The 27,159-nt window shown below is 45.8% G+C and overlaps 2 protein-coding genes across 2 annotated transcripts in view; one reads left to right on the forward strand and one right to left on the reverse strand.

Annotated features, from left to right (window-relative positions):
- LOC130124286 (myomegalin-like) overlaps positions 1–18,597 on the forward strand; it is a 35,086-nt gene extending 16,489 nt beyond the window's left edge. The window contains exons 20-42 of the mRNA XM_056293744.1: positions 341–530; positions 1,221–1,337; positions 1,477–1,754; positions 2,309–2,523; positions 3,357–3,474; positions 4,524–4,641; positions 4,791–4,845; positions 6,817–7,061; positions 7,181–7,282; positions 7,393–7,554; positions 7,789–8,046; positions 8,301–8,432; positions 8,634–8,750; positions 8,840–9,029; positions 9,268–9,389; positions 10,537–10,773; positions 11,183–11,284; positions 11,439–11,656; positions 11,777–11,920; positions 12,074–12,212; positions 12,725–12,771; positions 13,110–13,164; positions 14,705–18,597. Of these exons, the coding sequence (XP_056149719.1) occupies positions 341–530; positions 1,221–1,337; positions 1,477–1,754; positions 2,309–2,523; positions 3,357–3,474; positions 4,524–4,641; positions 4,791–4,845; positions 6,817–7,061; positions 7,181–7,282; positions 7,393–7,554; positions 7,789–8,046; positions 8,301–8,432; positions 8,634–8,750; positions 8,840–9,029; positions 9,268–9,389; positions 10,537–10,773; positions 11,183–11,284; positions 11,439–11,656; positions 11,777–11,920; positions 12,074–12,212; positions 12,725–12,771; positions 13,110–13,164; positions 14,705–14,859 (3,516 nt within the window). The 3' untranslated portion in view covers positions 14,860–18,597. The remainder of the gene's footprint in view (positions 1–340; positions 531–1,220; positions 1,338–1,476; positions 1,755–2,308; positions 2,524–3,356; positions 3,475–4,523; positions 4,642–4,790; positions 4,846–6,816; positions 7,062–7,180; positions 7,283–7,392; positions 7,555–7,788; positions 8,047–8,300; positions 8,433–8,633; positions 8,751–8,839; positions 9,030–9,267; positions 9,390–10,536; positions 10,774–11,182; positions 11,285–11,438; positions 11,657–11,776; positions 11,921–12,073; positions 12,213–12,724; positions 12,772–13,109; positions 13,165–14,704) is intronic.
- An 800-nt stretch (positions 18,598–19,397) lies between these two features.
- On the reverse strand, positions 19,398–26,314 carry prkab2 (protein kinase, AMP-activated, beta 2 non-catalytic subunit). The gene is made up of 8 exons (XM_056292839.1): positions 26,230–26,314; positions 24,620–24,790; positions 24,197–24,354; positions 23,921–24,014; positions 23,163–23,277; positions 22,496–22,629; positions 22,278–22,346; positions 19,398–21,625 (listed from the first exon to the last, which is right to left on the reverse strand). The coding sequence occupies exons 2-8, from the start codon at positions 24,776–24,778 to the stop codon at positions 21,548–21,550; spliced, it is 807 nt and encodes a 268-aa protein (XP_056148814.1). The 5' UTR covers positions 24,779–24,790; positions 26,230–26,314; the 3' UTR covers positions 19,398–21,547.
- Positions 26,315–27,159: the final 845 nt, after the last annotated feature.

Genomic DNA, 27,159 nt, shown 5'->3' on the forward strand with positions numbered 1-27,159 from the left:
CAGTTGGGATAAGCGGCTTGGATAATGGATGGAATGGAATGGGAGCCCCAGTTTGTTGACCGCAAGACAGGGTTCAGCAAATCCTACCAAAATTAGACTTGTATGGTTCCTGCCCTTCCTGTCTGGGTGTTTGTGTGAAACACCGTAGCTTAGCTTCGGGGCGGCTTATGTAAACGACAAAGTCCTAGCAGCTGCCCCATGCCTGTCCTCTCTGAAAGTTTATTATCACAGTGTTATATTCGTTCGCGTGTTTGTTGAAACGTAAACCCCTCCCAAGCTGTAATTTGTGTGTTTATTTGGCAGTTGCCAGTATGTTGCTAAAACACTTTGTCCTCAGAAGGAGCCCGGTGATGACGGCGGTGCTTTCTGGCAGCACGTGGAGAAAAGCCTCCGCGAGCAGGCGGCCCGTCTGCGCTCCGATCTGGATCTAAGTCATCGGGAGAACAGAGAGCTGCAGGAGAGACTCATGGTGTCCGAAGCCACTGTCCACGCTCAGGCCGAACAGCTGAAGGACTACAGGGAACTGCTCAGTGAGTCACAGCCGCATGTGGAGTGCACGGGGAAAAATATGGACACGCACACGCAGGACTAGCGTGATCCTCCCACGCGCTACGTCCCCCTGGCAAAACGCCTCACTGTCAGGTGAAAAGAAGCGGCTGGCGACTCCATATGTATCGGAGGAGGCGTGTGGTAGTCTGCAGCCCTCCCCAGATTGGCAGAGGGGTTGGAGCAGCGACCAGGACGGCTCAGAAGAGTGGGGTAATTTGCTGGGTATAATTGGGGAGAAAAAGGGGAGAAACCCCCCCCCCCAAAAAAAAAAAATTCACACACATAGTACAGACAAAATAGTGCCAGGGAGAAATCACTGCAAGGTTAAAAAGCACATGCACATGCACATTATGTTGCAAGTGATGGGTAATCAATTCCGACACACAGAAAACCTGTCAATGTCCAGGACTGTGTGTGTGTGTGTGTGTGTGTGTGTGTGTGTGTGGTCAATCATCCAATTATCCAATCGTGAAATAATGGTCCATCGGCGGTCTAATAATACTAGACTGCTGAAGCCGTGACGTTGTGATGTGCTTCGCTCAAAATGTAATATAAAAAGTAATCACAATTTGGACCTACGGGTAACGATTTTCCTTTTCCCAACAATCGCGATAACCCACCGACTGATCTGTAAATTCCAACGAGTCTCTTGACCTTTCACCTTTCACCAGCGGAGACGTCAGTGCAGCAGGCCAGTAAGCAGGTGCAAGTGGATCTCCAGGATCTGGGTTACGAGACCTGCGGTCGCAGTGAAAATGAGGCAGAGAGAGAAGACAGTAGCAGCCCAGGTGATTGGCAATAATGCAAATATAAAAAATGTTTTAAAAAAAAAATCACAAAGAATTTGTTTTTCTGCCTTGGTTACACCCACCTGTCAACCGCACATCAATATTTCCTCTCATCCCCCACCCCCCCGCCGCCAACCAGAATTCGATGACCTGGAGATGTGCACGTCACTGTCCCATCATCAGGACTACGAGGGAGGGGGCCGGGGCCAGGGCTGGTACACCGGCGACCGCAGTAGTAACGGTGTGGTTTATGAGACAGGGGAGGAGCCGGGAACAGGCTCTCTCCATCACCTAGTTCAGGATCTGCGCTCCCAGCTGACCCGCTGCCACAAGGTCATCCGTGGGCTGCAGCTACGTGTGCGCTCCCTCTCAACCACCAGCGACTATGCTTCCAGCCTGGAGCGCACCCCGCGCAAGGTAAAACAAGTGTGTCCTCTTTTACAAGTGTCAAAACATTAGTCAGGGCAAGTCCAGTCGGTTTTATTGGCCAGATTGATCACATACAAGGAATCTGACTCGGTACGCTACTCTCAGTTGCACATAAAATATTCACATGTACACAGCAAGATAAGATTAAATGAAGTCAGACATCAAAATAAATGTAATAAATATATAAAAAGTAAAAAAAAATGAGTAGGAGTTCATACCCAAGTATGAGCAGTATTAGAGTTGTAACAGAATAGTGGTGTGTTTGCTGTATGTGAGCTTTGATAGGACCAGTTACTGGGTCAGTTGTATTGCATTGCACAGGTTCTGTAAATAAAATTGCACAGATCCTGTTGCATACATAATTGCACAAGTTAGTTTTTGCATTGGTTGGTGTGGGAGTACAAATTGGATGAAAGTGAATATTCAACTGTTGAGGCGTGCTTGTTGTGGTTCTGAGAGTCATTGTAAGTCTTATTTGACAATGATCATGAGATGCTTAACATTTCTCACGCTGCCTGTTTGTTTTTGTCTCATCCTCCCAGGTGAACTGGGCTTTCGAGGCATCACCGGCCCCCAGTGGTGTAGAGGAGGACGACGGCTGGATGTCTGACACCCTGGGGACTCGCTCGGAGCCCAAGCCCAGCCGGGAGCTTCGCGAGCTGGTGTCGAGAGTGGCCTCGCTGGAGGCACAACTGAAGAGCTCAAGGCTGGAAGGCAAAGGCCTCACAGAAGATGGGAAATGTGCCACCTGGCCCGGGTGAGCAGAAAAGGGATGAGTAGGCAGGGAGGGCCAACTTCATATGGGTTTGTTTTTGCTCTGAATGAAAACCTGGGTCTCAGGGGCCCATTGACCCGAAGGCAGCTTTGGCTGCTAGCTATTATTGCCTTGTGCTAAAAACATTATAGGATCTCTTCTTTTTCTAGAATGTGCAACAGCTGAGAACATCTCACTTAACCCTGAAAATAACAAGAAAAAGAAACAGGGCTGTGATGAGCAGTTCCCCACAGACAAGCTGCATTTCATGCAGATATACATTACCTACTGGCCAAAGTTTTAGATATACAGTACGGGTCAAAAGTTGGGACACACCTATTCCGTTGCCTACCAACATGGGGATCGGCAGTTCGAATCCCCCATGTTACCTCCGGCTTGGTCAGGCGTCCCTACAGACACAATTGGCTGTGTCTGTGGGTGGGAAGCCTGATGTGGGTATATGTCCTGGTCGCTGCACTAGCGCCTCATCTGGTCGGAGGGAGGGGAAACTGGGGGGAATAGCGTGATCCTCCCATGTGCTACGTCCCCCTGGCAAAACTCCTCACTGTCATGGAAAAAGAAGCAGCTAGCGACTCCACATGTATTGGAAGAGGCATGTGGTAGTCTGCAGCCCTCCCCAGATCGGCAGAGGGGATGGAGCAGTGACCGGGACGCCTCAGAAGAGCGGGGTAATTGGACGGGTACAATTGGGGAGAAAAAGGGGGGGGGTCCAAAAAAAAGTTGGGACACACCTACTCATAGTAGGGCTTTTCCTTAAAGCTACTAAAAATGTATGTTTTTTCACCTTAAATACGCTCATCTTCCTCCCTTCACAGCAAGTACAACACTCTGATCCAGGCACAGGCTCGTGAGCTGTCTCACCTGAGACAGAGGATGCGAGAGGGACGAGGAATCTGTCATATCCTGACACAGCACTTAGGTGACACCACAAAGGTACTGTCAACCACCCTGGGATGGTCCAAACACTAATTAAAGCTGGAATCTGTGATTTCCCTGAACTGTCCCTCCCTCCATCAGCAAGAACTTTAAACAAGGTGTAGCAGCCATTGTTACTTATGTGCAGTCTGCTCAGTGGCATCTTCAGACCAAAGCCAACACATGCAATCTAATATATTACAAACTAGGGGTGGCCCAGTGGTTAGCATGGTTGCCTCACAGCAAGAAGGTCCTGGGTTCGAACCCCGGCATTGTCCAGCCTTGGGGTCATCCCAGGTTGTCTTCTGTGTGTTCTCCCCGTGTCTGCGTGGGTTTCCTCTGGGTGCTCCGGTTTCCTCCCACAGTCCAAAGGCATGTAGGTCAGGTGAATCAGCCGTAATAAATTGTTCCTCCCACAGTCCAAAGGCATGTAGGTCAGGTGAATCAGCCGTAATAAATTGTTCCTCCCACAGTCCAAAGGCATGTAGGTCAGGTGAATCGGCCGTAATAAATTGTCCCTAGGTGTGAACGTGTGTCGGCTCTGTGATGGACTGGTGGCCTGTCCAGGCGTCTCCCCGCCTGCCGCTCAATGACTGCTGGGATAGGCTCCAGCACCCCATGACCCAAATTCGGATAAGCAGCTTGGATAATGGATGGATGTCAAACTCTATGAGAAAACTGGATGGTAGAATTGCTAAATCAGCTGTTGTGTCCTGTTTGAACAGGAACGTGTTTGCCGCTGCACCAGTTTTCATCCTATCTGGTGAAAAAGTTCTACAGCAGCTGACGGAGTATGTCTCCAAGCATGGTAAAGCTGCGATTTAGTATTATGTAACCTGACTCCATGGTCCAGATGGATAAAATACCTATTTATTCACGGAAAAAAGTCACGGATTTCAGCTTTAAGGCCATGTTTTTGACATTTTCTGATCAATTTCTTTACATGTTCTGCATGTTCCTCTCATGGAGGAAAGCAGGTCAGCCAGCTCTTCCCAGTTATTATATTACTTGGCTGTTGCAGCTGACAGTGTCATACCTACTTATGGTCATTTCTCCACAACTCACAGGCCTTTGAGGAGCTGCTGCGTGCCAATGATATAGACTACTACATGGGCCAGAGCTTCAGAGAACAGCTGGCACAGAGCACCGCCTTGGCCCAACGAGTGGGCACCAAGATCAGTGGGCGTAAGGAGAAGCTTCCCCTCATTCCCCTCACTCAGAGAGGAGAGCAAGCAAACATAAAATATTTTATTTTCCGATGATCTTTTTCTTCCCAACTTCCACGACTCTCCTCATTTAACCATCTCTCTCTCTGTCCTGTGTTGTTTCTATAGGAGACCGTGCAGAGGGACATGATGATAAGACAGGCCATGAGTTGCTTGCCTTACGGTGAGTTGCTTCTTAATGACAAAGATGTGTGGGTGTGTGTATGCGTTTGTACACGTGTAGATCTTGAGAGGAAGACAAGATGGAGAAAGGGCTAATCTCTGGCTCGGCCATCGTCATCTAATCTGAGAGATTGTTTTGTGAAGTCAGTGCATAGATTAAGACAAAGCCAATTCACTCATCATCACTAGTAACACTTTACTCCAGTGTGGCTTGGTTGTGGTGTATTAATCTGTGTATTAAGCCATGGAGAGTATTTTACTTGTACTACAACACTCTCTGAGGAGAGAAATGGAATCGCCATCCTAAAAATACACGTAAATTGTGTACCTACGTTGTTTTAGCACACAGGTTGATAGAGTGGCATAAAGCCATTTTCAGTAGTTACCTCACTGCCTATTTACGATGAAATAAATGAGCAGGCTTGCAGCAGATGTACTCATGCATGGTGTCAGCTGATGAAGAAGAGCCTCGTGACCTGAGCACACGCGAACTGCACATGTGCTCGGTCAAGGATTTGCACACATCCATTAGAGGCGCATCTTCACTAGTTTAAAGATGACAAATCACACTCGTAACCCGCAAATAACCCCCACCTGTAACTGACGTGGCTCGTGTGTCGCAATCACATGGTGAGATTATGCAAGTATTTTGTCATTTACTTCTAATCGGCCTAATTCTTGGTCAGTTTTAAAAACTCGCACATCCTAACTACAAGCTACGTACTTCTAATCGGCCTAATTCTTGGTCAGTTTTAAAAACTCGCACATCCTAACTACAAGCTACGTACTTCTAATCGGCCTAATTCTTGGTCAGTTTTAAAAACTCGCACATCCTAACTACAAGCTACCGTGTCTGGCCGTGCGGCACGCGGCATTGTTATCGTTTTACCTCTGTCACGTGATGCTGGGCATCATACTAGCTCCCTGCACGGAGCAGAATCTCTGATTAGTTTACTTGGTCGGGTAAGCTGCTGTTGAGAGGAGAGGAGCTGTCCACAGGACTCCATATGCTGGAGAGGAGACGTGGCGTTGCTGCTAATCCACACGCAAGCCACTGATTTCAGCTTTGCTTAAGAGGCTCAATGTGATGGGCTTTTCATTAAGTGCCCCCTGCCCACCGGTGACTGGAGGACTGCCTTTGCAGGATGCATTAAAAGTCAGTTATGTACAAACACTTGGCATGGAAAACTACTGATGTTTCATTTTTGATAGACTAGTTTCTGCAGTTTTCTGGGAGATCCAAATTAAGTGGATAGCACCAGAAACCAACAAGGAAGTCAGTCAGCAGGTTTTGTTTTTTTTGCTGCATCACCACTACTGCATCCAGACAATGCTCAGTTTACTAAGGTTGAGCTGTACCCACGTGCTTCATTCCTGAACTTGACTGGTGATCAGATGACTTCTCTGCAGAGGTCAACGTTTTCACAGAGCAGTCCGGTGTAAAGGGACCTTCTGTGCTGTCTATGGGAGGGGGGATGACTGTCAGGCAGGAGAAACAGCCTGTAAGACCGTGTCCACACTATCACAGATTAATCTGAAAATGCATTGTTTTTCATCTTGACCCTACAGCTATGCTTAGCCAGTGTGACAGTGAGTTTCTTTGCACGTGTGTGTGTGAATACTGCTGTGGGAGGGGGGGCTCCGCATCAATATGAGAGGGGAGAATCTGTGGGTACTAATAAGTTTGTGCACCCCCAAAAATAGAAAAAAATACGAGCCATCTGCGTTTTTATGTCCGTCCTTTTTAGATGAGCAGCCTCAGTGATTTTCACAAGTTGATGCCTCTGAGTATCCATGTAGTTACTAATATACAGGTGTACTCATGAAGCATTACAGAGCTCTAGCATGGGTTGTACCAGACAGTGACGAGTAATGATTCGTTGCCTATTACGGATGTCACGGTTTCTTTTTCCTGTCTGTCACGGAAAGAAGAGTGCAGTGATTCTCTTTCTTTGTGTGTGTCTGCACACAGGCTGAGTAAAGAGCTTCAGCAGAAGGATAAGATCATCGAGTCCCTGCACACCAAGCTGCAGCAGCGTCCCGAGACCCCGTCCAGCTGCCACGCCCTCTCTGAAACCACCGACCAATCAGACCGGACCTCCTTGGTTTCAGATGAGTGCCGGACCAATGAGGACTTGGAGTTGTGCTCCGATCTGGACGCCAGCGAATATCAGGAGGAGCACAGACAGGAGCCGGGACACGGCTCGGAGAACGAAGGTACTGCAGAAGCGCGTGCTTTCGTTCACCTTTCCCCCCTGCAAATACTTCTTTCAATCCTTTCATTTTCCACTTCCTTCCATCTTTCATCTTCCACTCCCCTCTCCACCTTTTTCTAGTCTGTCCATCTCCCCCCTCACCCCACGGTCTCAAGTCCTCCAGCAGCTGTCCCAACATGCTGTGCTCAGCCCCGGTGGGTTTGGCCGGTCAGCCCAGCAGAGGTATGGGACATGCAGATACGATTTGCAAGGCTCTGTACAAGTCAGACACTACTCTTCTCACCTCACCTCTTTGCTCTGCTCACCCTTCACCTCCTGTCATCCTTCTCCAGCCCTCCTCACTGGGCCTGTGTCTTCCTCCCTCCCTGGCCCATCTCTCCACGACCTCTGGGGTCAGCATATCACCTTTGACCCCAGGCCCAGGGCTCTGTCTGTGAATGCTGTTCGCCAAGACTTGGACGCCCTGTACAAACAGATGAATGATCAGGATAGGGGTGAGAGGCTAGGGTCAGCATATGTCTGTGGTTCGACAAGTTGTGATAACTCGTGACTTATAACTCGTGATAACCGGCAAAACATGCAGTGATGTTATACAACACACTGTAACTAAGCCAGTAAATGATGAAATTAGAGCTGCAGTTACAGTTCTTGCCCGCATGACGGTTTGTAAAGAACTTTTAGCAAAATGCTTCGTGTCAACATCTATTTTACGCTGTCTGTGATTCCAGGCTATATGGTTCCCCAGGACAAGGCTCTGTCCACTTTCTCACCCAGTGCCCACAACCGACACGACCTTTCATCCTACAGCCAGCTCTCCCATCATGCCTTTCAACAGTACCAGCTTGGTGGCGTGCCCAAGGACCACTCTCTGAGGTCCGACTCAGGTCTACTGACGGGTGGTTCGCCGTGGGAAATAGAGAACATGGTTCAGCCAATCGGAGGCTACGCTGGATCATCAGGACACCAATTAGGAAATAGTCAGGGAGGTATGATGCTCTGCTCTTCCCTGTTACTCAAGAGATAAACCATTTTGTTTTGTTTTTATTTACAAATTTTTACTAACAAATTATTAGTAAAGCAAAATATCTCAATTGGCGATCACCCAAGACACCCAAGACGCTTAAGACACTCACTCCTTACCAGCTCCAGAAATGCAGCTCTGCAGCTGACCCCGAAATTAAAAAGAGAATTAAAAAAAATGAGATTATTGTGACATTATCGCCATGTTATCCTTACCCAGGGGTGGACTTGATAGAGGAGCACTTGAGGGAAGTGAGGTCTCTGCGTCAGCGTCTGGAGGAGTCCATTAGGACTAATGAGAGACTTCGACAGCAGCTGGAGGAGAGACTGGCTACCACTGGTCGTGATGGAGGTAGGCCGCACACACACACACACACACACACACACACACACACACACACACACACACACACACACACACACACACACACACACACACACACCAATCCATCTCTTAACAACGGCATGTGTATGAGACTGAATCCACCGACAGATGATCTACAGTTACATCAAATCTTACCGATCATATGAAATATTTCTGTTTTTTATTCAGGGGCACCCACTAACATCTACATTCAGGGACTGGACACAGTCACTCAGCTGTCCAATGAGATCAGGATCCTGAAGGAGGAAAACTTGGCTCTACAGTCACGCCTGCAGGCCAGCTCAGGTACTGCATCTAACAAGCCCACTGAACTGAAAATGAATTGAGTCGATTCATGCCGGTGTACCATCCGTGACTCGGTTTCACCCCCCCAGACACATGTGAAGAGGCAGTGCAGCTGCGGGAGGCGGTGCTTGCGGGGCGTGCTCGTCTCAAGCAAGCGGAGCTCGAGGCGGAGCAGTGGAAGGAGGAGTTAAGACGGCTTCAAGCTCACAGCCAGGAGCAAGGACAGCAGATCCAAATGCTCAGGCAGGAACGGCAGAACAGTCAAGAAAAAACTAACAGGTCTGTGTTTCAGGTCTGTGTGTGTGTGTGTGTGTGTGTGTGTGTGTGTGTGTGTGTGTGTGTGAGAGAGAGAGAGAGTAGGTGAGAGACAGTATGAGGGTAACAAAAAGACAGATAGTTAGATGGGTATACCTGCCTGTTTGTGTATCGTGTATCTATGCTCTGTATTGGACTACAGAGTATTTATATTTTATATAGAGTATTTATATTTATATAGTATTTATTTGTGCATCCCCAGGCTCCAGCATGAGGTCTCGCTCCTGCAGCAGCAGCTGTGTGAGAGCAGGGAGCTGATACACTCCCTGCAGAGTGAGCTGCATGTGTACGACCGTGTGTGTGGCGGCACCAAGGCCAACAAAGGTCAGCCTCCTCACCTGTACCGCTCATACCCAACAGGAAAGATACACCTTTTATTACTGAAGTAACAAGTTCAATAAAGCAGGACTGGGAATCGGCAGGTTCCTCCCGATTCTATATGACAGTATTTTAGAGCCATACATTTGATACGTATTGCAATTTTTCAAATATCATGATAAATTGCAACTGGACATTACAATTTAATCTAGCATTAATCCCAAAAAAATACAATACAGTGCAATTTATTCATTTATTATAAGGCCCATGTATTCCAAAAACATCGAGTATACTTCCACATCACATCCAGTGATGTAGAAGTCATGGTAACACTTTCTATGAAGCTTGCATCTATAATGCCCTATAAGCATCTATAATGCCCTACAAGTATCTATAACACCCTATAAGCATCTATAACGGCCTGTAAGCATCTATAACGCCCATACTTTCCTATAAAGTGTATTACAGTGACTAACGGCTATGGTTGAAGACTGTGAAACAGCACTGAAGTCTCATTATGCATCTCTACAAAACTTCAGCAAAACAAGTTGGCTATGATGCATTATGACATTTGACAGATAAACAGGCTAATGATGACATATTTATAATGCATAAACCCGTTTTGAATTGACATAATGTACCATAAAGGTGGTTATGAGGTGTTGTGAGGGTGTATACATGGTTATAATGAATCTTACAATGACTTATAGCTACAATTATAGGGCGTTATGGATGCTTATAGGGCATTATAGATGCAAGCTTCATAGAAAGTGTTACTGAAGTCATTACAACAAACGTCTTCACTGCATTCAACACTGCGATTCAGAGGAAACACTGCGATATTAAAATTGACCACAGCTTAGTACAACTTTGCACTGAATGGATCCCCCATCCCACCCAACCCCCAACCTGCAAAAAACAAGTTTTATACAAGTAAAAAGTAAAATGTACAAAGCCTTTTCCGCTTTCTACTAACACACTGCTATTGACCGATGAAAGTACCATGTGATCAAACTGCGTCCAGTCTTTATTATAACGTTGTGCAGGAGTTAAAGTCTTAACACACTGTAGAGCCCCAGAGCTACAAGTTCGCCACTTAAACCCCGTGAAGGAACTCGGCCGGCGCGTCGTTGACCGTGCGTGTCACCTTCAGGCTACCTGTGTGAGCTGCCGGGCTTACCGCTGGAGCTGGGGGAGCTGCTGGGCGAGGTGAGGAATCTGAGGGCTCAGCTCCAGAGCAGCGTGCAGGAGAACAGTGCCCTCAAACAGCTGGAGCTCCACAAGCAGCTGGAGCAGAAGCTCGGCGTCGGGTCTCCTCGGACCCCCTCGCTGTCTGCCCTCACTGCCAGCCCTCAGAGGGACGGCTTCTACAAGCGACAGCTGCTGCATGGTGAGACACCGGCTGCTGCACATGTGGAAATCTGCACCTCTAAAAACAAGAAGTAGAGACCAGTTTGTTCAGACAAGCACCTTCACACATACAAATGTACAAACATACACACAGGTATAAACACATACATATACAGTCACACATATGTACATATATACAGACATACCTACATATACATACTTATTTAACATTTCAGGCTCATTTGCACACATTATATCGAACACACACTACATACAGCATGTCAGTTGCTGAGACAGACAGGACCCTTCATATGAAGTGGATGTGCATCTGTGAAGTGCTACTAACACACTACCACAGGAGCTGTGTGTGAGGTTTAGCTATCTGCTTGGTGGCTTGTGCTCTGCCGTGTGACCGAGCTTGCAGCATGCGTTTTGTGTGTGTTTCACAGACCCGGCGCCATCTCCACCCGTACGGGACATCGGCCTGTTCAACTGCGGGTCTCCCTATGCTCCCTACTCAGACCTGGATGACAGCCACAGCACTGCCAATGGTGTGACTTTAACTGCACTGGGATTTAACCGCTCTGATATTTCGACTTTTGTTCGTGTACAAGATTGTTTTGCATTGAAACGCCCACGCGGTTTTCCCATTACAGGATAGATCTCACACCAAATCCCTCCCCTCTCCATTTCTCCCCTCAGCAGATCCTCTTGAACCCCACTCCGAACTGGAGGGGGAGGCTCCCGATGGGTCGTTCGCGAACCGTAATGGCCGCCACACCATCGGTCACGTGGACGACTTCAGCGCCCTGCAGCAGCAAGTCCTAGAAGGGCGCAGCCTTGTCCAGCGAATGGAGACGGCCCTTCAGGCCTGCCTGAGCCAACAGCTGGTAGAGGGCAACCAGGACCGGAAGAGCAACCTGGTTAGGACCCAAAACCATAGAAATGATTTAAAATAAAATGATGAAAACAAATAATAGAAGTCCCAGCAAATAAATAAATAAACGAATAAAACATGACGACTAACATAGCTCTGGATGCAGGTCCTGGACTATGGGTGTGTGAAGAGTCTGCTGTCCAACACCAAGACTCTGAGGCAGATCTTAGAGGAAGCCTCATCTCTGTTGAAGATGTTTTGGAGGGCGGCTCTGCCCAGCACTGATCGATCCACCCAAAACCTTAAGAAGGTATGGAGCACAGTACTGTACATCATAGACTCACACACACCCACACACACCCATGTGGCCACCCTATTGACTGCTGCTCTGCAGCTTTCACAGCATTTAAAGTCATATAAATCAGTTTGTGGTGATGAAAAGTTTGTGTGTGTGTGTGTGTAGGAGCAGTGCATGCAGGAGGAGATTTTGTCCCTGAGACTGCGTATGTCAGAGCAAGAAGAGGTCCTTCAGGGGACCATCCAAAGACTGAGGAGCACCAGCCGCACCAAGGAGAGCATGGAGCAGTTCATAGTCAACCAGTGTAAGTGTGTATGTGTGTGAGAGAGAGAAAGAGAGGGAGAGAGAGAGAGAGAGAGAGAGAGGGAGAGAGAGAGAGAGCAGTTGTGATAAAGTGCGAGAGAGAAAATTTAAATCAAAGGAGAAACTGTGAACTAGCCCATCTTCAAGTGGCAGAGCTGTCTCACGCTGAGGCTTGGAAACCCTCGGCTGAGGCTCTTCGCCTCCCTCAGACTCGCTCATCCGTACCTCTGTGGGTTTAATCACATGAACACACAGGATCTCTCGTACTGCGGGCCGCAAACAAATGCAACAGCAAAAACAAACGGCTTGTAAAACAGACGCTCGCTCATGTGAGACAGCGTGTGTTTTGCATGCACAAGCAGTTAGTTGAGTTTTGTGGTGTGGGTGTTTGTAGCAATGGAAGTGTTGACACGTCCATTGTTTTTGTGGGTTTGTATTTGTAGCCCAGAACGTCATTTATTATGGGAAAAGCCATCTCTGATTTTCTTTTTTCTCATCTTTCATTTGTTTCAGTGTCAAGGACTCGTGATGTGCTGAAAAAGGCGCGGACAAACTTGGAGGTAAACTTTGCTCTTTTCAGGCCTTTATTCACACAGTAGAGCCTCATATATAAGTATATGTTCCCTGTATGTAAACTCCATAAATCACTCTATCATGTTGTGTATTGCATTATATGTTGTACTATGTCTAGTTCCCTTCAGCCATAGTCTTTGGTATTTTTCTGTCAATTGGTCACTTTGGGTCTTCTCTCGTTTTGTCTCATTTGTTCCTTTATCCCGCATTTGTCTTTCCTATCCTCCTGCTCCCTCTCTATATCGCTCCTCTATTACTCTTTTCTCTTCTGCTGTCTTCTCTTCTTCTCTTCTCTCTCTCGTCCTTTTTTTCTGAATACCTCCAGAAGAACGAGCTGAGACTTTCCTCTCTAAGCTCCTCCTCTTCCACATCTCGTGCTGGTAACAGTTTGACATCTTGTTGTCCTCAGAGGTGGAAGTCGTCCCAGATACAGGACAGTAATCATTGATTCCTGACAGTTGTGTCTGTTAGGTCAGTGTGATTTGGTCTGGGACAACTTCCACCTCGGTGTGAGTTTGCTTGTTTTTAATCCATCCGTGGCATCGCCACTGCCCCCATCCTGTCTTACATCTGACATATATTGCTGTTTATCTGTTCACAACCCCCCCCCCAATCAAGATTTTAGTGTTTTTGGGGTGTCCGAGTAGCGACGCGGTCTATTCCGTTGCCTACCAACACGGAGATCGTCGGTTCGAGTCCACCATGTTACCTCCGACTTGGTCGGGCGTCCCTACAGACACAATTGGCCATGTCTGTGGGCGGGAAGCCGGATGTGGGTATGTGTCCTGGTCGCTGCACTAGTGCCTCCTCTGGTCGGTCGGGGTGCCTATTCGGGGGAGCTGGGGGGAAGAGCATGATCCTCCCACGCGCTACGTTCCCCTGGCGAAACTCCTCACTGCCAGGTGAAAAGAAGCGGCTGGCGACTCCACATGTATCGGAGGAGGCATGTGGTAGTCTGCAGCCCTCCCCGGATCGGCAGAGCGGGCGGAGCAGCGACTGGGACGGCTCGGAAGAGTAGGGAACATAAATGTAGTATTTTTGTCATGTCGGTGTAACAAAAGAGTCAAAGAGTTCTCTTAGCTTAGTATTATTTATGGATGCGAAACTTCTTTTTAAACTTGTTTGGGAAAAATTTTACGCGAGTCAAATTTAGCTGTTAATTTGAATTGCGGGAGGGCGGGGGGCGCGAGGGGCAGTCTGAACTCGCACATAATTGACCACATGGCACGTACTCTGCCGGCCCCGTCCGACCCAGTCCTACTTCAGGGAGCGTTTACTTCTAAATGCTCCTATTTTAAGCCTGAAACTGTTTACATCTGAGCTAAGCGAATATTGACCCCCCCCCCCATCCCCACCCCAGCCCCCCTTGCCCCCACCACCCGTGATTTAAGCTGAAATAGTTTCCATGCCGTGTGGGTGCAGTCACGGTATCGCTCATGGACTCACACACCGACACAGATCTGGCCTGTAAGTCTTACTGCTTCCCTTCAGTCGAGGAAGACTGCATAAAGTGAAAGGTCATAAATGCATCACGTAGCACAGCACCGCAGACAGACAGACAGACAGACAGCAGATGTTTCGCTGGGTGGGGGTGTTTTAAGTATGCGTATGTGCATACTACCATGTACGTGTGTATGTGTGTGTGTGTGTGTGTGTTTGCAAGGGAAAAGGGGTTTGAAGGAAAGCATTTCCATATCATTCGTCTTCAGCTTTTCACCTGTAATCTGCCATATTTTGCTACAAAGGGAAATCGGTTTGAACTAACGAGGCCTTGCACAGCAACCTTCTCCTTGCTGCAGTGTTATTTGCTCAACCATCTCACCGCACCAACAGTGTTTTGTCACGTCAGATCAGGTATCGCCTGTAACCTCTCTCTCCCCCCCCCCCCCCCCGGCTTTCCATCATCGTTCCCTCCTTCAGCTGAGGACCCAAGACGTGTTTCCAGAAAGCAGTCTGCTGATTGGAGTTTCATGAAGGCCAGCGATGCTTCTGAAGTCATCGTGGCTCCGGTCAACCAACGTCCGGCGGCTCGCAAGCGCAGCAGCCAATGCCTCCTCGAGACTCTGACCTTTTAAAACAACCAGCCTAAACGCTACCACCTCTTGAACTCTGACCTCTACACCGAAAACAGCCAAGACCCTCCCGTCACCTCCGGCCTTACCTCCCCCCGTCCATCTCCCCGAAACCCCCTCGAGTATCCTCCACCGCAACCTTCGTCCAATCCCGAGAGTGCTTCCGTACCTCTCACGTCTGCCCCGCCAGCTCACATCTGTAGGCAACATGTGCGCAAGATAATGGCACCTTGAGCCTTACCGGAACGCTGACATCCTCCTCCCCATATTCCTCACGCTCCCTTTTTCCTGCCAACACAATTCCCCTGACATCGCCACACCTATTTTTGTCTCCGAGTGGTACAGTTTGTAGTTTGCTTCATTGTGAGCGCAACAGAAGAAGGTATTTGAAATGTGCCTCTGGTGGTTTCAGTGATGTGCATCCTGGCTGCTACAGATGGAGTTGGCAGAGACTGCACCTAGACACTGATCTCAGACCAAATGAGTGTTCCCAATCCAGTTTCGTAGGAGCTGGATTACTGAAGACTACACTGGTCTCAGATCTGTATCTAGGGGCACGCTCTCCTACAAGCCAGACAGCCCATGGATGGAATAAGTGTTAATGCATGTTTACTTACAGAACGGCTTGTGAAATGGAGTTTTATACACATATACATAGATACATACATGAAGTACCCGTGCACATAAACCTATGACTGGTCACTTCATTTGAAGAAAAGAAAAACCCTAAACTTTGACTGCCACGCAAATGCAAGTTTATTCCTTGTGGCACATCCTTTACGAAGACATTTTCGCAAGTACAATGCAACTACAATGACAACTATAATGTATCACTGTAGACACATTGGTGGAATGTAGGTAGCTATACACTGCTGAGCTATTCTGTGCTAGCTATGTCTGTATTTGTGGAGGAAGCTTTTAAATAGTATTGTCAGCCATTTGCCAAGGATTCTGAAAAACAGAGCAGAAGCCCAAGCATGACTCCATTTCAGTCACTAGCCTCCTAGTTCAGGCCCTGGCGCGTTGGTACAAACTAGGGATGCACTGATACTGGTACCGGATACTGGGACAACACTTCGCTAAAGTGGAGTATTGGTATCAGAGATTTTACCCGAGGCTAAAATCCGGCACCAAAAACCATGAATACCATATCATGACTAAAAGTAAAATGGCTTGATTTAGTGCATTTTTGTCACATGTATTGCATTTCTTTATTGATGGCCAAAAAAAACCAAAAAACGATTTTATCTCGATTACTTTGGCCCTTGACCCCAAACTAGTGGTTGAAGTCTGCTCTGTTCAGCAAAAGATGCCCACTGCTGCTAGCTACTTGGCTAGGATGGGTTAAATGCAGAGGATGATTTTCCCCACAGGGATTAATAAGGTATATCTTAGTCTTAGGGTGGCACGGTGGCGCAGTGGTTAGCGCGGTCGCCTCACAGCAAGAAGGTCCTGGGTTCGAACCCTGGGGTAGTCCAACCTTGGGTGTCATCCCTGGTCGTCCTGTGTGGAGTTTGCATGTTCTCCCTGTGTCTGCGTGGGTTTCCTCCGGATGCTCCGGTTTCCTCCCACAGTCCAAAGACATGTAGGTCAGGTGAATCGGCCACACTAAATTGTCCCTAAGTGTGTGTGTGTCGGCCCTGTGATGGCCTGGTGGCCTCTCCAGGGTGTCTCCCCGCCTGCCGCCCAATGACTGCTGGGATAAGCTCCAGTATCCCGTGACCCCAATTGGGATAAGCGGCTTGGATAATGAATGGATCTTAATTTTAAGAATAGGGATCGGCAGAGAAACAGTGATATCGGTGCATCCCTAGTACAAACCCACCTACTTTGAAGCGCATGGGGAATGGACAGGGAAGTTTGGTCAAGTAAACCCTTATGGCTTTTTTATTTGTATGGTCAGTTGTGATTGTAAAGGATGTATCTAAAGGGTTTAGGATAGGAAAGGGCTTCGATGGAACTAGGCCAAACGCGTATTCAAGCTCCTCTGAAGGAGTTCTCCCACGAGCATGTGCAATAATGACGTTGTTTATCGAGTGATCATGGCGCACCAGCTTCTTTACTGTTTTTTTTTTTTTTTTTTTGGTTGCCTGACACCGAAACTTTGGTATTTACTCTCACAATGTTAGAAGACCATCAGTGCAATATTGTAATACTTATTCTGTGGTAATGCAGGATATTTTATTTCTGTAGTGTTGATGCATGACAAGAGCGGTGTGAAAAGGGGTGAAATCAAATCATAACCAGTGAGTTGTGGGACAGGGGATCACCAATACTTGCCAAAGTTTGAACTTTGAACTCGCTACTTCACTTTCATTTGCCTCACCCATGTGGATGACAAACCCAGGTCTGATCTGACCCAGGGGATGTGGACTTATCGACACTATCGCAAAGGCGATGTATTCTGTCTTCTCTCTGAGGGCACGTTGAACCGCAGAGACGGTAACCGTTAGACAGTCGGCTCGGTTTATTAGGGAAGAGCGCTGCAGAAATGAACTTGTTTCATGGACCAAAACCTTGGCGAAAATGGATCTTTGCTACAAGGCCACTTGTTACACGTGACCTCCGCAAACTAAAAATGTCTTCCTGGTGGAAATCTTTTCCCGAGACAGAAAAATGATTTTGTTATGTAATTTCTCTTGGTTCAGACTTTCATAGCATTCCCATGGTAATGGCAATAGATGTTATCCCGTTCTACAAACTTTGGCAGGCTACTTGGTGGGACCATTGTTCTAAAATTGGCTTAACTTGATGTGATGCAAGTCCTTCCCCAATAGCTTTGATGAGTGCTGTTGCTGTACATTTGCCATTTTCTTGCTGTAAATACGTTTTTTTTTCTGTATTCGGTTTACCTTTTTTGTGCATGTGAATATTTACATCCAACATTTGCTCCGTGCAAAGTTGAATATCTGGGTAGCTGTGCAATAGCTTCACATGAGATCTGCTTTATTTTGATGTTAAACATCATTGTATTAAGGACATGTCGGTTTTATCTTGAGTGTGTTAACTTCTCTGCTTTGTACGATCGTTGTTTTTTTAGCCGTCTATTAGATAATTATGCAATTTTTAATAAACTACATAGGCTGTTATCTGTATCTGAAATCGCAAACTATGCCTTTATGTTATTATGCGAGACACCGATCACAGTTTTATCGCCCACCTATAACAAAGCGCTGGATGATATTGCTTTACTTGCCTTTAAATTTTGCTTGAGAGTCTCTTCAGTTTGCTCTCAACTGTAGAAATGGCCTTGAATTAGCGCTTTCTTGGATAAAATACTAGCTTTGCCAAATAAGGTCTTGTTTGCGCTCTACTCTAAAAAAAAAAAAAGCTAAATATCTCAATAGGCATGAGTTGTCTTTCTTCCTCATGTGTAAACTAAGATGTACAAGGGGAAAAATTTGGGTAAATGTTGAGTAAAGCAGAAACAGACGATACGGAGGCACCTTGTTAGAGCGTAAACAACGACCTTTTACTACGTTTGCTGGGCAGAAAGGAATGCGACAGCGTGTTGCTGGTGTGGCGTTGTGTATGTATATCGTGGGATGTAATTGGTGCAGCTATGCTGTGTGATCAGAGTGCAGCATCGTTTCTGAGCTCGTGTATTGAAGTAAGCTGGAAAGCCGATAAAGGACTCTTTAGGATGCTGTCTCTGAGGACAGCCTGTGTGTCGTGTTGGTGAAGTATTGTTATTATTATTGAAGGTTTTGGGGAAAGAATAAATCCAACAACAACAAAAAAAAATCACTCATGTCTGCCTTCCTTCTTTTTTTGGATTCCCCCCTCCCTTTTCCCACCCAATTGCACCTGGCCAATTACCCCCACTCTTCTGAGCCTTCCCTGTCACTGCTCCACCCCCTCTGTTGATCCGGGGAGGGCTGCAGACTACCACATGCTGCCTCCGATACATGTGGGGTCACCAGCCGCTTCTTTTCACCTGACAGTGAGGAGTTTCGCCAGGGTGGATGTAGCATGTGGGAGGATCACGCTATTTCCCCCCAGTTCCTCGTCCCGCCCTGAACAGGCACCCCGACCGACCAGAGGCGCTAGGTGCAGCGGACCAGGACACATACCCACATCCAGCTCCCCACCTGCATATACAATCAATTGTTTCTGTAGGGACGCCCGACCAAGCCAGAGGTAACACGGGGGTTCGAACCGGCAAGCCCCGTGTTGGTAGGCAACAGAACAGACCGCTACACTACCCGGATGCCTCCATGTCTGCCTTCCTTGAATTTGTTGTGGAGCGGTTTAAATTCATCTCACTGGGCAAACATATGTACCCACGTTTATGAAACTACATGTCGAGTGGGCAGTTCTGAAAAGGTTAAGAACATAAGGATTTAAATGTCAATTTAACAAAAAACAGTTCCTATTATGTCACAACAATACCGGAGAAGCTTCACGGCTTATGCAATAACTGATCTTTATAATGCATAATAATAATAATGTTGGAGAACTTAATGTGCAAAAACATGTCTTTGTATATCTTAATGACTTCAACCAGCAGGAACAGTACCAAGCCAGCAACAGCAGACGGAAGGAAGGAGGAACAACGTGCCCTCTCTTTATTTGCAACCAAGTAAAAGCCCGTACACTGGATTTGAACACTGGTGCTGCAAAGTATTTTCTTGACAAACACAAAATAGTTGTAAAATTCAAGTTTTGGTTTTTGGCATAAATGCACAATATCCTTGTCCTCCCTTTTATCTCCAGAGATATATACTCATTTTGAATGTCTATAACTTATTTAACCTTCTTATATCACTTCACTGGACATGTATCTAACACAAGTTATTATTCGCCTTCTATTGTTTTTACTGTCATCAGTTCGTTCAAGCCCACTGCAGAATTCGGCTGTCTATTACGGAAGCATACGGGCAGATACCGAAACTGTCTGACCGCCAATGGTGAAGTTTAAAATGATGATGAAGTAACATTTGTTGATCTCTGTCGAGCTCATATTCACTTTACTGCAAGTTAGAAGAAACAGGAAGTGTGGTTAGGCCTACCCGTTTGTCAAAAGACTGGCTGGAGTGCCATGCTCTGTACACTCCTTGCAAACAGACACTTCCGCAGGGTTATCTTTCAAGATAAAATGAAGAACAGTCTCAAACGCAACCGCTGTTCAGGACCTCAGAAGTCCAAGTTGGCAATATATTTTGCAATACCTTTCAAAATTAGACCTCAAACACTATGTGGGGTAGGGGGGTGGGCACACTGGTCAAAAGCACTCATGACTCGTATAACTTATAGACATTCCACACATGCAAAGCAGCTGCAACTTTTTGGGTGTATAAGTCATTGTATATAAATACACACAACAGAAATACATTACATTCCTATTTGATAAATAGAACTAGACGCGTATACACACACATACAAAGCACCGCAACTTTAGCATCTCTCTAAAATGCAGATTGGACTGTGAAATAAAAAAAAAAAAAAAAACAGCTACAGTACGAGAGTTGTCTGCTGCATAGTTAAAAGCTTATGTCAACATACCTGCTCACAGGATGGGTTAAAGTGCTCGCAGCGTTTTGTCAAGATAAAGGCAACAGCATTAACTAAACACAGGCTCGCAGCCCTGGGGGGTATTACCTTCCCCGTCTACCTTAGTCCAACCCAGTAGGATCATCAATTCACACTAACATCCGAGTCTCAGGTGGGCGTGGGTGTATGTGCGTAGGAGGGGGTTATCTGGAATAACCACATTGTCTACAAACGGTGGACACAAAACGGACATTTGTTGACGGTTCGCAATCTCCCACTCATCTGTTGTTTTACTCATTTATCAGTTACCCCAGTACTAAGATACAACACAATTTGTGATTATGTTGCTTACATAAGATGTTCACTACCTCCTCCTTCTCCCTCAAAACATCCCTTTGGTGGGTGCTGACCATCCAACAGGAACTAAATGTCCCACTGCTGACCTTGCTTTGAAGTAAACTAGATTTCGTCCTACAGCCCAGTGTATTGTACTTTACAATCAAGTTGTGTCACGTTTTCTGTACTCAGTGATGTTCAGGTCTTACTGACGGCCATTTTGGCTGCTTGGTCATTCCGCAAGCAACCACCGAAGATGACCTGAAGTTCCCAAGTGTGAGAACTGAACTCTATCCGATCCATAGAGGGGTCACAATACTCTATCCACACCAATAAAACTCAAAATCTATTTTCAATTAGAATATCCTTTGAAAGTGCAATAATGAAATAGACTTTTCAATACAAAGCTACTGATCTCATGGCACTCGTACCAGCGTAAGACAGCTCTGTGCGCTGTCATCTGACCCTTCCTTTTATCCCTGTCATACAAAAAAAAGCTACGTTTTCTTTGTGCACACCAACATGCAAAGAATCCCCGGGTGCTGCAAACACACACACACACACACTCGCACACACAGTGGTTTCCTCAGTTCCTTATCATCAGATAACTGTAGATGTGCAACAGGAAAACGCCACAGAACCATTATTATTCTGTTGAATTTGAGGCCCGGGCCGAGCAGCCACCTTGTGCATATTGTCAGGGCACTCTTTTTGTTCAGAGCTCTACGCAGAAATGTGTGAACCTTTTGGCTGACCTGACGTCCGTTGTTTTAGTGCAATTTTCCGCTAAATGTGATGATAAAAACCAGCAGAATACAAACATGCCGCTCTCTATAAGCACCGTGGAGCATGTAGATGAGGCTTAGATCGGCTTGTAAAGCAAAGATGTGACATATTTCTTCTTGTACCGGTGAGTCGCGCTGAGCACCATCACACCATCCTACAGAAAAACAGGACAAACAGAAACAGGGAAGAGCAAGTTGTTACGGTTTCAGAGTACTTACCCAGTCTTCAAATCACCATGTTTGCCTGTCTCCCTACTTAGAGGACTATTAAGCTGTTCCTTCCAATTTATTTTGTGTTTTTTCATGGCGCGCTCACCCATTTCCAGAGACTACTGCAGCTATTTATTCCTTTTCAAGGGTCTTCAGTTTATAAGGTTGCTGATCTTTCGTGATTTTCAAAACTTTGGCCACAATTGCGCTGCTACACAAAGTGACGATGAAGGATCAGGACTACGAGTGGTTAAGGGTGACGTACAATCAGGTTTTACAGCAACATTTAAGCCCAAAAAAAAAAGTGGCAAAACTGACTTCTTTTCAGTATTTCTGGGACATGTTCAAATACTGCCCCCTGGAATAGAATTTCCAGACAAGTGTTTACAGAAGCAAGAACATAATGGCTGCCATTTCCTGCTAAGGGAAAGGGTGGGTCTAAATTGTCATGTCTTTATGTGTAGTGATTAGCAGCAGAAGAGGAATAATTTTTTTTTAAAATGACCGTGGCAATAATAAGATTTAAACAGTTTGTGTCCAAGACCAATTATACCTTAAGTGGAATAAGATTGTTACCAATTATTTTTGCTGACCTACCTTTATTGACAGAGCATACAGGTGGTTCAGCATGACATGGTTTGGTTCAGGAAGCAAGGCAGGGTCACACTGCCAAGAGAAACAAATTGGAAAAGTTAGGGACCTCAACTTTTCCATAGAAACTCATGAAACTAAAACACACAGAGAAACTGAGCAATAACAAAAATGTTGACTGGTCATGATAGCAAACGGTGGTCAAACAAACAAGAGAAACTGACAGATATGTTTGTGTCCTTGTTGAGTATGACTTGAAGGAGGTGCGGGGGGAGTATAGGGGGGGCTTTAAAACGCTCCTCAGGTCTGAAGATGTACTGCTCCTGTCCGTAAGGCCCTGGGGGAGAGCTGGACAAATCTAGGGACAGACAACAGCACAACATCATTTCCAATTTCACAATTCTGTATTTTTCCCCGACATGAATTTCTTGACTGAACAAAAGGATTGGGTGCGCACTTGGTATATCCTTAGAGCAGCTGGATAATTGATTTTAGTACAAAATAACATTTAAATAACAGTAATTATCAACAAATACCACAACACTGAAAATGAATCTACAGTTGTGAATAAACAAGCCGCTTTTGTTCGAGTTTTCCAGTCTGACAAATTTGAAAAACAGCTTTCAAGACGAGTTGATTATCAAATTAATTCTCCATAAATTTGCAGACCTGCATATAAACCCTCAAAAATGGAAAAAATATAACCAACACTTCATCAGAAAACTGCAATATGACAGAGCAGCATGTTATGAGCTCCAACACACCAGCAGGAAACTTTCAGCAGTTGTCTTTGTTGAGTGGAATATGAATACAAAGGCTACAATTGCCAAAGGGAGAACAAATGTAAATGGTATGAAACCAAACATGGTTGTGTTTCAGGGGCTAACCAACCTGATGTGTCAGAGCACTCCAATGAGTCCACCTGCAGGGCATCAAACACCTCAAAGTCAGACTTCCTCACATGGATCAGGTTGTTGATGGTGCCAAGCTGGCTGGTTACCACCGGCTAGAGGATGGGAGTTCAACAGGCGTAAACATTGAAAAAAAAAAAACTATTATCAAGCACTTTTACAGTTATTATTTAGTAGGATTTTCCCTGGTGTTTAGAAAGGCTTGGAGTTCTAGACTGTGCTGGAAGTGTGGCTGTTTTTACATTTACGCTGGGATGGGTTGAATACTAATAGAGGCTATAGCAATGTTTATGGGCCAACTACACATTTTTACTAACCCAAGTGTCTGCATATTTAATGATACATGGCATTTCCAAATCTGGTTTGGTCCTGCAGAAATATCTGTTACGCTTCGATGGGCTGCATCTAACAGTATCTTGTATCAACTTGCTGCAGTTATCAGCTGGGAAATGTTTTTTTTAGGTGGGTAAATATTCGTCCTAAATATCAAAAGTAATTATTCACCTACATAGTGCCTACAACTCGCAAAATCCATACACTGAACTTTGGCATTGAATTTTTCTCTTTTCTACAGGATATTTGATTATATTTTGGTAATACCTCAAAAGCTTTGTATACAGGTATATTCCCAAAACTTGTTTCCCCAAGACCAGCTTTATCAAAATAAATGTTTGTGGAAAAAGAGGAGTCAAACATGAAGGGAAATGTGTTACAGATAACATGTGACTGATGGAGTACCTCTGAAGAATCATGGACCCATTGTCCATCCACAAAGAACTTGTACTGGTGCTCTCCCTCTGGCAAGTCCAGGATTGCTACAAAGTCATTATGGCTTTGGAGTAGGGAAGACAGACAATATTATTTCAAGGCTGAACTTTAACTTAAATAAACAGTAATTCTCTAGTAATGTTGGTAACAGCTAGCATTTCCTGCTGAGCTGGTTAAGAGAATTAGAGTGAGCCTATACAAACATCTTACACTGAAATATTTTTTTTTTTTTAAAAGTGATTTTACCTTTTGTTTAGAGGGATCTTGGTACTCCAGTTATTGAAGGAGCCAGCTATATAGACCTCCTTGCCCCCACCAGCCCATCGAATGACAGTTGGTCTGGCCTGAGGACCTGTTTTCACCAGGTCATCCAGGTCTGGGGTGAACTCTTTCTCTCCTAAAGCCTTGGGAAGGAGAGGGAGCAATGGCAGAATTGAATTCGTGGATTCATAATTTCCCTCGATGCTGACTGATCTAGTCAGCGGGGACAGTGAAAAGAGAGGCAACAAGGTGGGTGAAATGCAACTCTTTTGGGAAATTTTTTTTATTTTTTTTTTTAGAAATCGTGTTACAGTAAGGGGTACAACAAAGGTGAAATGCATTTTTAGAGAGCATAGAAAACTTCTATTAAGTTTTATTATTTATTATTCTATACTGTTTTAAGCATACCTTTGACTCAGGTCCATGGGTGTTGAAAATGTTGGGATCGTCCGTGCTGTCCACCATCTTGCTGCTGGGTTCATGGTCTTTGTGACTTCCCCCACTGTCAGAGCGATGGGTTTTGGCCCCATGGCGATCTCCAGACACCCTGTCACTGGTATTGCCCATAATGCCTCAACCCTAACGGGGGGGGGGGGGGGGGGGGGGCAATTTGATATGGATACATCATCTCGTGTACAATCTATATCAAGAACATAATTACATGATAACCCAGTCATTCAGATACAGTGACATTAAATCGAAAAAGGGTATTGCAAAGTAGTGCCGGGCAATATAGAAAATATAATTTTCACAACAATAGGGACGTTTACACAATAACGATATACATCACGCACTCATTGAAAATGATGAACAAATTCAGGAGCTTCTGAGAAAAGCAGATTATGTGTGTGTGTGTGTGTGTGTGTGTGTGTATATGTGTGTGTGTGTTAATTAATTGTCAAGCGATTTGAGTGGCTGTTGCAGCTAGAAAAGCGCTACATAAAATGCAGCTTGACTGACTGATTGATAGACATCTGTTCCTATGCAAAATTACCATATTCAGGAACCCAACTGAGGTTCATCGCATTGAACTGTTTGGTAATGGTTAAGTATAATATTAAACATAACTAATTTTCAAATAATACCCCCTCAACTGTTTTAACCACATAATCATAGGCAATAGATTATCGTCATCATTAATGTAGACAACAAACTTGTGTGCGAGCTTCATCCTAACACAACACCGTTGAAAGACGACGAACGATCATGAATAATTGGCACACCTGTTTACAGACACCACACCGGGCGGGTGGTGCCGTCACGCCCCGTGTAACGTCTACGCTGCGTAGCCAGCCAGTCAAATTACTGCCGCTCTGCTTAGCGTCAGATCAGACTAACGCGTCCATAGCCCCGAGACTCCGCTGTGTTTATACGCATTTTTTTGAGATTAGAGTATACCGACAAACGAACATACTCGGCAGCGACATGTGCCTCTCCCGTTTCAGACAGGGTGGACAGGCTCTGCTGAGATTGTGACCCTGATAACAACAACAACAAACAGGAATCGCGCCTCTGTTCGTACAAACGAACGGAAATAAGCTAACGACGTTAGCTTAAACGTAAATAAGCTAACGACGTTAGCTTAAACGTAAATAAGCTAACGTCGTTAGCTCCATTACCGTAAAGACACAGTGAACAGCTAAAGCCGTACCCTCCGTCAACGCCCGCAACTGGACGATCGACAAGTACAGCTTAAAGAAATGTGTAGGTGGGATTTAAACATCCACCGTCAGCAACAAAAACCGCTTGCTGTTGAAAAGCCGCACGTCGCTACTATCGCTATTCGATGCGAGAAGCCGTCTTCTCGTTAGCCCCACTGAAGGCGACGTCAGCTGGGACGCTAAACGCGGCTGTCCGCGCCCGCTCGGCGGGAGGGAATATTTTTAGCTAGCGACAAATGAGCATTAGCTATGTCGGCTAGTTAAAGGCTAACGATTCGGATAACTTACAAAACTAGAAGTCAATTCGAAGCAAAAACAGTCAACTTGACTTAACGCGGATACAGCAGGACAACTCACCCGTTAAAAGCTAGGTTGACGTTAGACGTTCAAAGCGCTGTTTTCACCAGAGGGGCCGCCTCCTCTCTTCTGATCTGGCACGGCGACCTGACTACAGTGCCCGATTGGGACAAAAATGGCACGGCCGTGAAGGACAATTTTGAAGGCAATGTCAAGTAAAGGGCATCATTGTTACACTTTTTTTTAACTGAGATTTAAATTGGATTCACGTTTGTCAGAATACACACTGTAACTCCGTATAATATTGTAACGTGTATGGATAAGAAGACACGCTGGCCGCTGGCTTGCGGGTCTGACCCTTTAGTCGAGCGGTTAGCGACGTCTCCTGCGGTGCGGGCGACACAGTTTCGCTTCCCGGCAGCGGCAGTTCCTGTGGTTGCGTTGTCCCCCGAATTCGCTACAATATCCTGATTTGACCGCCTCATTCTGATACTCTGCATTTCGCTGCGGAAATCCTATTAGGAAAAAGGCGTGCTCAAAAAATCCAAGTGTAAAAAAAGCTAGAATTTAATTCGTTCACCTGGACACGAAGTTTAGCGGGAAAACGTTTCGCAAACTTGGTGTCCAGATGAACGGATTCGACTTTCTGGGAGGAAAAAGACCGAAAATTGACAGCTATTTCTCCTACGCGTGTTGTTTCGCTGCAAGCGATTTTCCACAATTACACCGTTTCACTTCTATGAATCAAAAGAACTGTAAACTACTAATAAAACACGTTAGCCCCTAGCTAAGGGGTCTGACCCTTTAGCCGAGCGGTTAGTGACGTCGCCTTGTGGTGCAGTACCCCTCGTATCGAATCCCGCACCGGGCAAGAAAATAACCGGTTACAGAACAATAATGATAATAATCTATCAACTGCGAACATATCTGTCCTGCAAAGAAGAGAAAGTGTTGGCGATACTATCGACACCTTTTCAGAGAGCGGATCCC

The sequence above is a fragment of the Lampris incognitus genome, chromosome 14 (genome assembly GCF_029633865.1).
Source record: "Lampris incognitus isolate fLamInc1 chromosome 14, fLamInc1.hap2, whole genome shotgun sequence".
NCBI classification, from domain to species: Eukaryota; Metazoa; Chordata; class Actinopteri; order Lampriformes; family Lampridae; genus Lampris; species Lampris incognitus.

What these genes read in the sequence shown, in the direction of transcription:
- prkab2 (XM_056292839.1), bottom strand. Translation starts at nt 24,778, where the DNA reads ATGGGCAATACCAGTGACAGGGTGTCTGGAGATCGCCATGGGGCCAAA. An exon ending in CCCATGGACCTGAGTCAAAG is followed by an intron (nt 24,355 to 24,619) that starts GTATGCTTAAAA and finishes CTCCTTCCCAAG; the next exon opens with GCTTTAGGAGAGAAAGAGTT. An exon ending in GGAGTGCTCTGACACATCAG is followed by an intron (nt 22,630 to 23,162) that starts GTTGGTTAGCCC and finishes GTCTGTCCCTAG; the next exon opens with ATTTGTCCAGCTCTCCCCCA.